Consider the following 13,096-nt stretch of genomic DNA (forward strand, 5'->3'; position numbering starts at 1 on the left):
ACTAAGGTGCACCTGACACAAGCCATGATATTTCCAATCGCCTGGAATGCATGTGAGAGCTGGACAATGAATAAGGAAGACCAAAGAAGAGCCGATGCATTTGAGTTGTGGTGCTGGCGAAGAATGCTGAAGGTACCAAGAACTGCCAAAAGAACTAGCAGATCTGTCCTGGAGGAAGTGCAGCCGAGATGCTCCTTGGAAGCAAGGATGAAGCAGACTTCATCTCACCTACTTTGGTCATGTTGTCAAAGGGAACCATTCCCTGGAGAAGGATGTCATGCTTCGTAAGGTGGAGGGTCGATGAAGGAGGGGAAGACCCTCAGTGAGATGGATTGACACGGTGGCTGCGACAATGGGCTCAAGTATAGCAAGTATCGTGGAGCTGGCGCGGGATCGGGCGGTGTTTCTTTCTGCTGTGCATGGGGTCGCTATGAGTCATAAACGACTCAACAGCACCTAACAACAACAACATAATTATCCTTGGCATGTAAATTTTGAATACAGCCAACAAAGAAAGATTATCAGCATATACAAGTCAAAGTCTTCTATTCCATAGAATACTTTTTTTATACGCCAGGATAAAAGGCTAATGGACAATTTTCCCTTAAATATTTCACTGGAAAAGTAGTTTCTTCCAAATTGGCTGAGGTTGACTTGATAAATGAGGGAAGATCTCTGACCCCAGAAATCTATAAAGGCTTATGACTTTGAAAATCATTTTTAAAAGATTACTATTGTTTGATGACTTAATTAGAAAATATGCTATAGCTAAATATGTTTGGAATATTTTTAAATTAGATTCTTAATCTTTTTGAGTCTTGCTCTTTGTATTAATGCAATTCTAACAAATAGAATTGGTTAACTGAATTGAAAAATTAGTGTTTTTACTGGTAATTTCTTAGCTTTTGAATTTTAATGACAACTTTCTATTCTTTGTAGGATTATTTAACCATTCATAAGTATGGCAATGCAGCCAGAAATGATCTCTGGAATACACTTTCGGAGGTAAAGTATACTAAACTTAGGCACCAAAACCGCTACTTAAATATTTGAATTGAGTTTATAAAACATTCATAACTTTTATTGATGCTGATGGTTTCTTTTCACTTTGTGCTTTTCCCTTTTGCTCATATTGCTTACTTGTTTTATTTTTGATATTATATAAAGGTGATGGGATTTAAGTTTACTTAAACTATGAATGGTAGAAGATACCTTACCTACTTTAAAAAATGATAATACTTCTGAAATATAAGTTTAATATATTTAGTGAGATATTCATGCTAAAGTGAGAAATACTGGAACGTTTTAAAGAAATATTTTTTTTTCTACATATGAATGATGAATATTTATGCCTACTAGACACACTGGGGATGCTTATTGATGCTGCAAGTACTTACTTTAACAGTAAAATGTGTTTTATTCTCTATTATGTAAAAATTTTAATGCTAATAAAACTTCCCATTTCTGAATATATATATGCATGAAGCTTAACTTAAGGTGAGAAGTTAATTTTACTAGCCCATTATATTAGCTTCACTGATTTTAAATGTCTCATATTTAGGTAAATTGTAAAGGTAAAAATGAAAATGGTTTAATATTAATTATGTTTATAATTCATGCTTATAAAACTAATGTATACAATTTTGATTATCAAGGCTTTAAAAAGGAATGGAAAATATGTAAATATACAAGAAGTAATGGATCAGTGGACGCTCCAGATGGGTTATCCTGTTATTACAATCTTGGGAAATACAACAGCGGAAAACAGGATAATAATTACCCAGCAACATTTTATTTACGATATCAGTGCTAAAACCAAAGCAGTTGAACTTCGGAATAACAGGTAGAACTAACTCTCTTTTTTAAATGAAAATATTCACTTTTATCCTTATTTTTCACTTTTAATATTTTTGGCAGTTTTGATAACACAATTCTGAAATATTTTAAGTGGAGGATATTTTCATTTCTTTATATACATGTTATTTTCATTTTGATTCCTTAGTGTTGCCACCTCCAGGATATTTTAACCCTCAAGTTGACAGCACAATGAAGTTATTTTGTTTAGGAATACAGAACTTTAAATGATTGTGGTGATTTTAAATATGAGATGTGATTATTTTACTTTTCCTTATAATGTTTGCTGAATTAAGTTCAAAAAGTTGAGGTGTATTGAAGTTAATTGAATGAAACAGAACAAACTGAGATTTATAAAGCAAAAGAATAGAAACAAATAATCTGGAAAAACAAAAAAGGAAAAAAAATTAAAAAATAGTGTCTGAAGAAAAAAAAAAAAAAAACCTCAAAATTAAATACCTTAAGATGATGTAAATATTAATGTCTCTTAGTACCAAAATATATTCTCTTTACTTCACTTTTTGTGTTTAAAACTACTAAGTGGATAACACACCTAAATTTTGATTTGCTGTTAATTTACCCTTTTTTTGAAACTTATATTTAATTACTTTTTTTGGAAACTTGTACGTAATTACTGATAATTCAGTATGTAGCAGTTCTTTCTTGTTTTTATACTTCATATTTTCTATTTTAAATTTCAGTAAAGACTGAGCCAAAAAAAAGAATACCCCTAAATCAGTCAGTTTTATTTTTTTAGGGTGAGAGGTTGGTGGAAGTAAGAGGAGGGGAAGTATAGAGGGTAAAAGAAATGAATAAATGAATAAATTGAGGTGTTTGCAATAAGTTATTCATACTGTCTCCTACTACCTTGGAAAATTAGGAATAAATTGAGGTGTTTGCAATAAGTTATTCATACTGTCTCCTACTACCTTGGAAAATTAGGAGTATGACTTTTTTTACCTATCGGTATGTAGGAGATCTGGGGTACATATTACATTTATTTTGTCAATTCTTACACGAGTGGATATCATTCCCAAGTAAGCTAGCTCCAAATAAAAGTGAATGGAAGTGATTGAGAAATTCACGAATGTGTTCTGGTGACTAAATTTGGAGCCCAAATTTTCAGAAAACTGAAATCTTAAATCCTCCTCTTGAGATAGATGTCGGTATAAGCATAGGCATTGGCGTAACTTGTTGAGTAACAAGTTGCCCTTTGCAATTAAACTGCTTGAACACGTGCAATAATGTATTTCAGTTCCACACTGTCAGGACCTGACTCTGTCATTGTTTCTTCACCCAGCCTGGATTCCCCACAGCTGCCAAGTGCTGCTTCTTATCTTCCACCGTCTGGCCTCAGGCTAAACATGCTTAGGCATCATTCCTGGCCTTGCCAGGAAGTACATAAAAACTACTTGACTGTGGCAAAGTTAGATTCAGGCCATGCCTTTGAGAATGATCAGTCTGACACAAGCCTCACTGATGCAGAAAAACATAAAGGACACACAGATGACAGAACAAATATTGAACAAAAATACTCTGTCAACCTAAAACACGTGTCAGATGTGTCAGCTAGGAGTCTAACTCTCTACAGGGAGAATTTCTCTCAGACTGTATAAGCATAGGTTGCTTATATAGCTTTGCTTTTGCTGGAGTTATAAAATTGTGTGGACAGTATTGAACTGGAGAACTTGGCATATAAAATATTGAGTAAAATAAAAACGGTCCCAGGGGAGGCAGTTGTTAAGTACTTGGCTGATAAGTAAAATGTTGGCAGTTCAAAACCCACCAACCTTTCCATGGGAGAAAGATGTGGCAGTCTGTTTCTGTAAGAATGACAGCCTTGGAAACACTGTAAGGCAGTTCTACTCAGTCCTACAGGGTTACTATGAGTCAGAATCCACTTGAAGGCACACATAAGACACATAATAACAGATGGCATTCTGTTACTCTTAAAAAATTGTATTTTATATTTTGAAATAATACATCTCTAGGTGACAATTTAGTATCCCATGTTTAGATTATCGATCATTTAAATCACATTCACATGAACATTTAGTAAAAGTTTAAAAACCAATTCTGCCTGCTTTCTGTATAGACGTCCTAGATCTTTACTATACAAGCAGTAGATATATTAAAATTACTGCCCATATATGCCAGAAATCCTGGGGATTATGGATGATTTTTGAAATAGTACAATACATTCTTTGTCTAGATTTTTCTGTGGGACAGTTATCAATACCATATGCCTAGAACATTTTTAATGTATATAATAATTACATTTTCCATAGTAATATGTAATAGATACGTGTCATAGCTGTAATATATATAATTACATTATGAATATTGGCATAAAGTTAGTTAATGTGTATAAGTACATAAAATAGTTATTAAAATTTTGGTACACAGGAAGTGTATTTGTGCAGTGTTGTCTTTTTTTCTTTTTTTTCCTTTAAAGTTAATGAATTCTTTAAAGGAAAAAAAAATGAATTGCAGTGTTAAGTAATGTCTCTCCATATGCTGTGAACTTCTTAAGAGTCCTGTGCTGCAGGGAAATATGTGTATTTCCACAGTCATGCTTTCCTTCTCTTGTTGACCTTGGTGGCAGCCATCTCTGGAGAGTTTTTCACAAAATCTACATTAATGCTTTATTAACCTTAGTAGCCATATTTTTGTAATGATTTATCATTCACGCTAAAAAAATTCACTGATTCTTTTCTACCATGGCAAAAATTACATTAAACATTGTTTTATTGTAAAAATGTGAACTACAGATGAAGAGAGGTAGTCCTAAGAACTATCAAAGGAAAAATACCTAGGAGGTCTTTGGAAATGCATTTTTTGTTTTGTTTTTGGATTTTTGTTTTTGGCTTAAAATGAGATACCAAAATTTCAAGTTAAACATAAGCAGCCAGAACACAATGTAATTTTACATTTTCATTTTTCTAATCTCTTTCTAAACATAAATACTACTGTCCTGGATTTCCTTACAGTGTACCACTCAGAAATGCTCAACTGCATTTCCCCTGTCTTCTGCCCTTCTAAATTGTAGTCATAAAGCAATGTAATTACTACACTTTTCTTGATTTTAAAATGAACTTTATAAAAAGCTCGAATATGTGCTGTTTAGACAAATATGAAAACTAACATACAGTACTGACACCATAGCAATCCAAAAATTAGTATCAATTTTAGCCATGTTTGGTAGCCTATATCATCTAAGTTTTCCTGATGAGCATATATAGGTTTTTGGTTTTATACAGATACATAAAGTTAAAAAAAAAATTAGGAAAATAAGGCAGTCGGTTTTAAATATTTTACAAAATGCCCCAGTATTTGTTTTCCAATGCTTTCTACCTTCTTGCATCTGAAAATGTGCTGAAGTGACTACCATTTAGGAAGTATCCTATGCTTATTTATATGGCATTGCCAGTAAGTGGCATGTTTTTATAAGGGTATCTTTTCTCGTATTTTGTTGTCTTTTACTAAAATCAAATATTGAAATGTACCAGTTTTTATCTTTATGTTTTTAGTTATACAGAATACAGTTTAAATGCATGCAGAATTGTACATTTATTTATATTAAGACCAAATAATGTTTTGCTAACAGTTTTTAATTGTGCTACAAGAAAGATGAAATTATCCTTGAGGATCTTTAAATATCCTCAATATTATGTATTGCTTGCTTTTTAATTAATAATACTTATTTGGCTTCACAATTTAGGTTAAGTCAACTGAATGTGGAAGATACACACTTCAACAGCCAAGTTCATAAAGTTAATCTCTGTCTTACTGATAGATTGATTTGGTCTTTTACTTATATCCAATCCAATTCCATGCAATCTAATTCAAAAGCAATAATTGAATGCCTCCCACTTCTAGACGTTTGCAAGTACACACAAATGAACTTGTGCTTTAACTTAAGAATTAGATCTATAGTTAGACTATGTTGCCTCTTAACTTATTATTCCAATTAACCAAGAGATTCATTACCTTTAGAGAAGAACAACTGTTGAAGAAATAAAGCAACTTCCTTTGCCTTCCTCACAGTAAATCTATCATCAAATATTTATATTTTTAATTGTATGTTAGGAGCTTGGAGGCATTTGTTAAGGGACTTTTATTGTTCTTGTTCACTAACTTCTATCTGAGGAATCAATACAGCTTTGGCTACTCAAAATTGGTTCCTTCATGACCAATTGTTGTTGTTATTTTGTTATGTGCCATCGAGTCAGCCCTGACTCATAGCGACCCCTCCTTAGGTTTCCGAGGCAGTATCACTACGGAAGTAGGATTGCCCAACCTTCCTTCCGAGGAGTGGCTGGTGTGTTTGAACCACCAGCCTTCTGGTTAGCAGTCAAGTGCCTTAGCCACTATGCTACCAGAGCTCCCAATTAGATGGAGTCAATTACAGTATAACCTGGTGTCTCCACATAGTTGACACTAAAAAATGTTTCTCTGATTAATCCACTATTTTATAATTCAGAATCTTAAAGACATTATTTTGACTTTTCATATTGGAGATGGGAGTTGTTATGAAATAATGGATTTCTTCTTCTCTGCCATTTAGACATCTTACTATTATTGAATTCCTGTTTGTTAATTGTGAATTGGAGAAAAAAGATGATAAAAAAAATCAAGTTTCATAGGACAGATTCAAAGGAAATGAACTTCTCTCCACCTCAAAAAAGACATGCTCATTATATTATTAATTACCTCAGGAATGTTCCTTGCCTGATTCTCAGCTCTCCAGTCACTCTGCCAGTTATTGAGCTGACACAGTATCTCTTCTTGTATTATAAAATAAATAACTTTCTCATACTAGATGTTTTTGTCTACTTATGTTGCTAATGATGCAATGACAGGTCAAAGTTTCTTTCAAGAAAAGAAACAAAATATAATCTTTGGATTTATTGTAAATCCATCTAGCATTTCTTGGACTATTAATTTGAGATTAAATTGATATTACTTTATGTACAAGTAGAGGCCTCAATTTTTACCTTATAAAGAAGCAAATATTAGAAAATATTTCTCTTTATTAACTGAGACCCACAACTGAACAATGGATATTGGTGGATGCTTTGCCAATCCATTTAAGAAAACAGAACATTAAGGGTGTCCCACAGTGTTCTATGTATTGACAAGGATTTCCAGAGATTATGGTTAATTTTATTTTTGGTTCTGCTTGTCTGAGTAACCTTAAGTGTACCCTATTAAACTTTATGTAAAATGTGATAACAGTGTCTCAGAATAGTTGCAGAAATAAATAAGGAGAATGTTAAAATGTAAATGTATGAAAGCACTGAAATATTTATTAATCTACTATAGAAACAAGTAGAAATGAGTTGTTTTTAGACTTTAATCAATATATGTTGTGGATCAGATGTATAGAATTTAGCCACTCTTAATTCCTAATGCAAACCATAAATCTTTTTTTTTTTTTTTTTTTTTTTTTTTATGATTTTGAGTTTTGTTCCATATTTTTATCCCACTCTATCCAGGAGATCCTGCACTGATTTTTTTTTTTTTTTTTTTTGGCAAGAGAAATTCTTTATTAGCAAGTCCCTTCTTTATTGAAATGAAAACTCTTAGTGGCCACGTCTTCTTTGTGGCATATTTTTAAGGAGTGAAGTTATCTTCTTGGCTTAGTATTTACTTTTATGACTGGGATTTTTTTTTTTTTTAATGCTATATGACCATTTTTTCCCTAAAGTTTCTCTTTTGTTTTGCAGTTACCTGTGGCAGATTCCATTAACCATTGTGGTAGGAAATAGAAGCCATGTGTCTTCAGAAGCAATTATTTGGGTGTCTAACAAATCAGGTACACGATATATTCTCCCCTAAGGAACAATTGGGTTTCAGATAATTGTTTAGCAATTTAACCTCTGATTTCAGGTGTTATAAAAAATGTGAATAAAGAAAAATTAGAGAAGATGGAGGAATGATAATCACCTCTGCAAAATTAGAAAGAATAACAAGATCCTTTAATACAATTTCTAACTCATCTCATTTCACTCTGCCTGTATAATTCTTGCTTGTTTCTTTGATGATGAAGAGACATTTTTTAATGTTTTTGTAGTCCTAATCTTAACTGTTTTAAGCTGTGTAATTGAATAATCACACATTTAATTAAAGTATAAGCAGAACTCCCAATGGAACAGTATATCAAATACTGAAACACAGGCTACATTTTTAATCCCATTTCCCTGTCTTCTCATTAGCAGACTGTCTCTTTAGGGGATGGGAAAGGCAGTATCCCTTATGGGATTAGATAATGATTGAACTAGAAGGGAGGGGCCTCAATGTTTCATCAAATCACACCCTATGCAGGATCAAACCTCAAAGAGCAGAGAAGGGTGAGTCAATTTTCTTTCTACCCATCAAGCCATCAATCAATTCTGACTCATAGCAACCCTGTAAGAATGAAGAAGGCTTACCACATAGGGTTTCTAAGGCTGTAAATCTTTATATCAGATTGCTACGTCTTTCTCCTGCAGAGTGGCTTGTTGGTTTGAACCACCGACTTTTCAGTTAACAGCAGACACTTAAACCATTGTCCACTAGAACTCCTCATTTTCTTTCTAAATGTCCTTCACTAACAACATGGCCTATTTCAATTCACCATCAGAAAGCTATTTCTTGAATCCAATCTAAATCCTTCATGCTAAAGTATAAACCAGGTCTCTTATATTTCTATTTCCTTTGAGTTGGAGAAATAGTCAATTATCATCTTTTATGTAATACTTCATTGATATTATGATGGTCAAATATTTCTACATTTTCTGTTTCTTACTCCTTTCTCATGTGCTGCTAATAGGTATTATCTTACTATGTCATTAGCATAATCTTAAAAATCTATAATTTTTTAATAAGGTGAGCTATTAAAAACAAAAAAAAAGTTTCTTCTCCCCAGTTTGTGAAGAGTGGAGATTTATTTAAGTACTCAAAATAAATATATGCATACATACAAGAAAACGCGTTTAAAGCAGAATTTAATCTGGTTACAAAAATATATACACTTGTCATTCCAGGTGGATTTTTATTTACATTTTCATGTTACTGTATTTTTAATGCTTAATCATGTTATGAAAATGTATGCTTTCACTTAAATCCATTGTGTATATAACAGTCATATGTAATGTGGTGATACATTGAAATGCTTATTTTAAAATTTAGTGTTTCTCCTTTTAAATTGTTTATTATAATTTATTATTTTGACTTCTGTGAGTTAGTATTTATATGATGATTCTGAATTGACACTTACTGTATTATTTTCCTTTACACCTTTTTTTTACCTTTGTGTAGCAGCTTTATTTACCTACATAATTTGTTATGTCATGGTGAGTGAAAGTAGGGAGTTGTTACTGTAATTATTCAGTGATTTGAATGATGTCATCCCTCCATAGGATTGCTAGAAGGATGAAATAGAACAATCACTGACAATAAAGTAATACATTTCCTTTTGGAAGGTATGGGGAATGAAAAAATTAGAGAGGTTTACATATATTGATCAAATGTCTGGACCAGCCCCAAATTTCCCTATTGGAGAGTGGAGGATTGAGGATGAGTCTGTTCTTGTTGGTTACCTTCTTTGAATCCATTTCCTCTTACCTCATACAGAGTGGTAAGAATCATATAAGCCTTTCATTGACCAATAAACACAAGGTATTGCATTTGAGAGATTTTTTTTTTCACTTTATCATCATTATTAATCAGGAATAAATGACATATTATTTAAAAAATATGTTTTCCTATGATATTGCCTATTAATATGAATGCTTGCTATAAACAACTGCACAGTTTGTGCAGTTCATAACACAAGGAGATACTATTTACATAGGTGAGGATATGAATGGCCCATCCCCACCCTGAAGTTGTACAGTGTGCACACTTAACAGTGTAATAAGACATTATGCTTTAAATCCTAGCATTGCCTTCCGTTTATATAAATATTGTTGCACTTGAAATGTTGAGGTTTTTTTTGGGATACTTAATACCAAGTAAATTCAACTTAATATCAGAATCAAAAACTTCTTAAATACACTAATCTGGTAGATAGATTCCAACAGGAACTTAAAAGTCACCTTTTTGCTTTGTCTTATCAGTGTCCATCTAACTATATACAATTTTATCTTGAAGTCCTTCACTCCAATAATGACTAGTAAAATACTAACACAAAGGTTAGACAGAAAAGATTGTTAAATGTTGACTTTTTAAAAAAATATGTTGTCTCATTTTTTTTCCAAAATAAACTGACTAATACCACTAAAAATTATTTCTCCATAAATGCATAAAGAAAATATTATGATCAATCATTATATACATTCATAAAAATATTTCACATTTCAATTATAACAGCCAGATCAATGTTTTCATAAAATTTCATGGTCAGTAGTGATACAGGTTTGATCTCACGAGATATAAAAGCACAGCTATTGGTGGATTTATAAAGAATAAATTTGATTTGCATCATCACATATTCTTGACTGTTGGAGTTTTTTTGGGTTTTTTTTAAACCCTTTGGATGAATATCTAATATTTCTGAAAGAAGACATAGATCATTTTAGCCTAAAAATATTTTTAAACCAATTTTTAAGTTGTTAGAAGCTAATTAAAGTGTTTTATCTCTTTCATTCATACTGAGAATGCAGACACTTATAAATATAGCAGCTTGCATATTGACTGGCTATTCTATTAATAGGGAATGGAAGGGAATCAATTTAATGCTAAATTTTAGGACAGAAAAGATTCTGAAGAAAAGAGAAAGTGATCCTGAAAATTAGAAGTAAACATTCAAATAGCAAAATGCTGTAGTGTTTGCCTCAAGCATTGGCTCATTAAACACTCACAAGCCTTTAAAGTAACATTATTTTTATTTTCATTTCACAAATAAGGATATTAAGACTTGAGAAGTAATGTGAACAAGTTCAGTAGAGGGCTGGGTCTAGGAGCTTGGTTTTCTACTCTTCATCTGTTCTTAACCAGCCTCTCATCACCACCATCCCCCAACGTGGGTAAGACTGCAATATTTTATTAGAATGCTTTGCAGATCCATCAATTATTCAACACACTGTCATTGAGTACATGCACATGATTCTTTACAGATCTATAGAACATTATCTCATTTAATTCATTCTTGTAATAATCCAGGGAGGAAACCAATATGTGTTACTACTGACACACAGTGTTATTTTTGTTATTCCTGGCTGATGTTCTTATTTTCTTCTAAATTCTGATTCTTCTGCAGTCAGCCAAGGTTGGGTATAAATAAATGCATGATCATCTTTCTATTTATTTATTTTTGTAATGGGATTATAGCTGCTGAAGTCTTTTAAAATAGCTACTACTCCTTGTCTTGATATAGTCTAAGTCTTGTGCCATTTTGGGGACATTCTAAATATAAATTTTAATTATTATTACCAACCCTCAAAATATAGCGTTCATACTTTTTATTATGGTACCCATTATACACTGTACCTCATTAGGGCATTGGAAAAGATCTCTTTAAAATTCATTGCTTGCCATTAGTTAATTTGAAGAATAGTTTAGGGATATAATTAACTAGAACTGAAAAGGTATTTAAAAATCTATTACAATATCTTACAAGGGATTATTTCTCTAAAGATCTCATTTATACCAAAGGCATAAAGATACTCATGAACGGTAATAACCTTCAGGTTTTAGTTATCAGTTTAGTAATGACATACTTAAAAGCAATAGATGCCTGACTTTTTTTTTCCATTCTGACCAGACTATGTAAAAGGAATAGAGATTGTTTTCCTCATTTATATATACATATTCATTTTAATTTGACTATACCTATAAATTGTGGAATGGATCACTTGAAAACTAGAGCCAAGTATATCACATAATGTTTATATAAAATTTGAACAGGAAATAACTTTTAAAAACTTAATCATTAGGCAGCATGACCATGTCATACTTATAAAAACCTAAATCACTTTTTTATATATAAAATTTGATATTTTAGTATTGCAACTTAAAAAAAAAGACTTCCTAGAAAAAGTTATCAAACTTGCTGTGACTCTGAGTGAATTCAGTTATAGTTTTAATAATTCTTTGTAACACAAAAATCATAGGATACTTACAGATATATAAAGACAGTTAGGGTTACTCGAGAAAAATAATATCCTCAATATTTCAATCTGAATTTTTCTTCAATGAAGTAAAATAGATTAATTTAAGTATCTCTATATGAGGTTAGTTTTGCATCTACATGCCGTATTTTGTTAACTATTTCTTTCGTCACTTTTATGCCTATAAAATGTGGATGATATTCTAAAGCTTCTCCACAGTAATGTGTGGATGATCATTAACATTTTGAAAAAGTATAAACTTTCATAAACCTGTTGTTGGTGTTATGTGCCGTGGAGTCAGACCCGACTCATAGCGACCCCTCCTTGGGTTTCCAAGGCAGTATCACTATGGAAGTAGATTGTCCAAACTGCCTTTCGAGGAGTGACTGGTGGGTTTGAACCACCAGCCTTCATGCCAGCCTTAGGCACTATGCTACCAGAGCAGGCTTCAAAAACCTAGGAAGTAATTTATGTTTTAGAACAATACCCGATAGATTTATTTTCCTAAATCCCATGATTAAGCTAGGCAAAACCTCAAATTAAGAGAAATATCCCCCTTTTTCCATTGTGTCATAGAATTGGAAGGGACCTTAAAGGTCATTATTTGGCCTTTAGGTTACAGCTAAGGAAATTGAAAACTAATGGGAATCAATAACCTAAGTTCAAATATTGATGTATAAGAGAGCCCAGCTTTCTTGCTTCTATTCTAATTCTCTTTGTAATACCTTTTTTTTCCACCCTTTCAAATCAGTATAAGAATGTGAAAAATGAGTATCGTATTATAGTAAAATTGTTACATGGCTTTTTATCAGTGCAGTATAACAGAGCAGAAAAGACACTTGAGTCAGGAGACCTGACATGGACCCTATTCAGCCTTTTAAGACAATTTGATTAACCTGTCTGAGACTTCCTCCTTTATCTATTCCAGTGGATGCTATGTATGAAGGTGGTGAAAAGTTGAAGAACTATTTGAAATATTAAATAATAGGTTTTTATGTTCAGTATACTTTTATATTTAAGTATATTTTGTTATACTGTAGTTTTGGACAATTGCTTATCAGTAACATACTTTGAACTAAATAGCCTACCTCATTCCAGAACTGAGCAATTAGCAGTCATTAATATCCACACAATAATTTTTTTTTTTT

General features: G+C 32.1%; 1 protein-coding gene across 1 annotated transcript in view; it reads left to right on the top strand.

Annotated features, from left to right (window-relative positions):
- TRHDE (thyrotropin releasing hormone degrading enzyme) overlaps positions 1-13,096 on the top strand; it is a 647,634-nt gene that overhangs the window by 524,026 nt on the left and 110,512 nt on the right. The window contains exons 8-10 of the mRNA XM_007952466.2: positions 940-1,005; positions 1,656-1,843; positions 7,584-7,672. Of these exons, the coding sequence (XP_007950657.1) occupies positions 940-1,005; positions 1,656-1,843; positions 7,584-7,672 (343 nt within the window). The remainder of the gene's footprint in view (positions 1-939; positions 1,006-1,655; positions 1,844-7,583; positions 7,673-13,096) is intronic.

This window comes from Orycteropus afer, unplaced genomic scaffold (assembly GCF_000298275.1).
Source record: "Orycteropus afer afer isolate SDZICR_OR568_19922 unplaced genomic scaffold, OryAfe1.0 scaffold00339, whole genome shotgun sequence".
NCBI lineage: Eukaryota > Metazoa > Chordata > Mammalia > Tubulidentata > Orycteropodidae > Orycteropus > Orycteropus afer.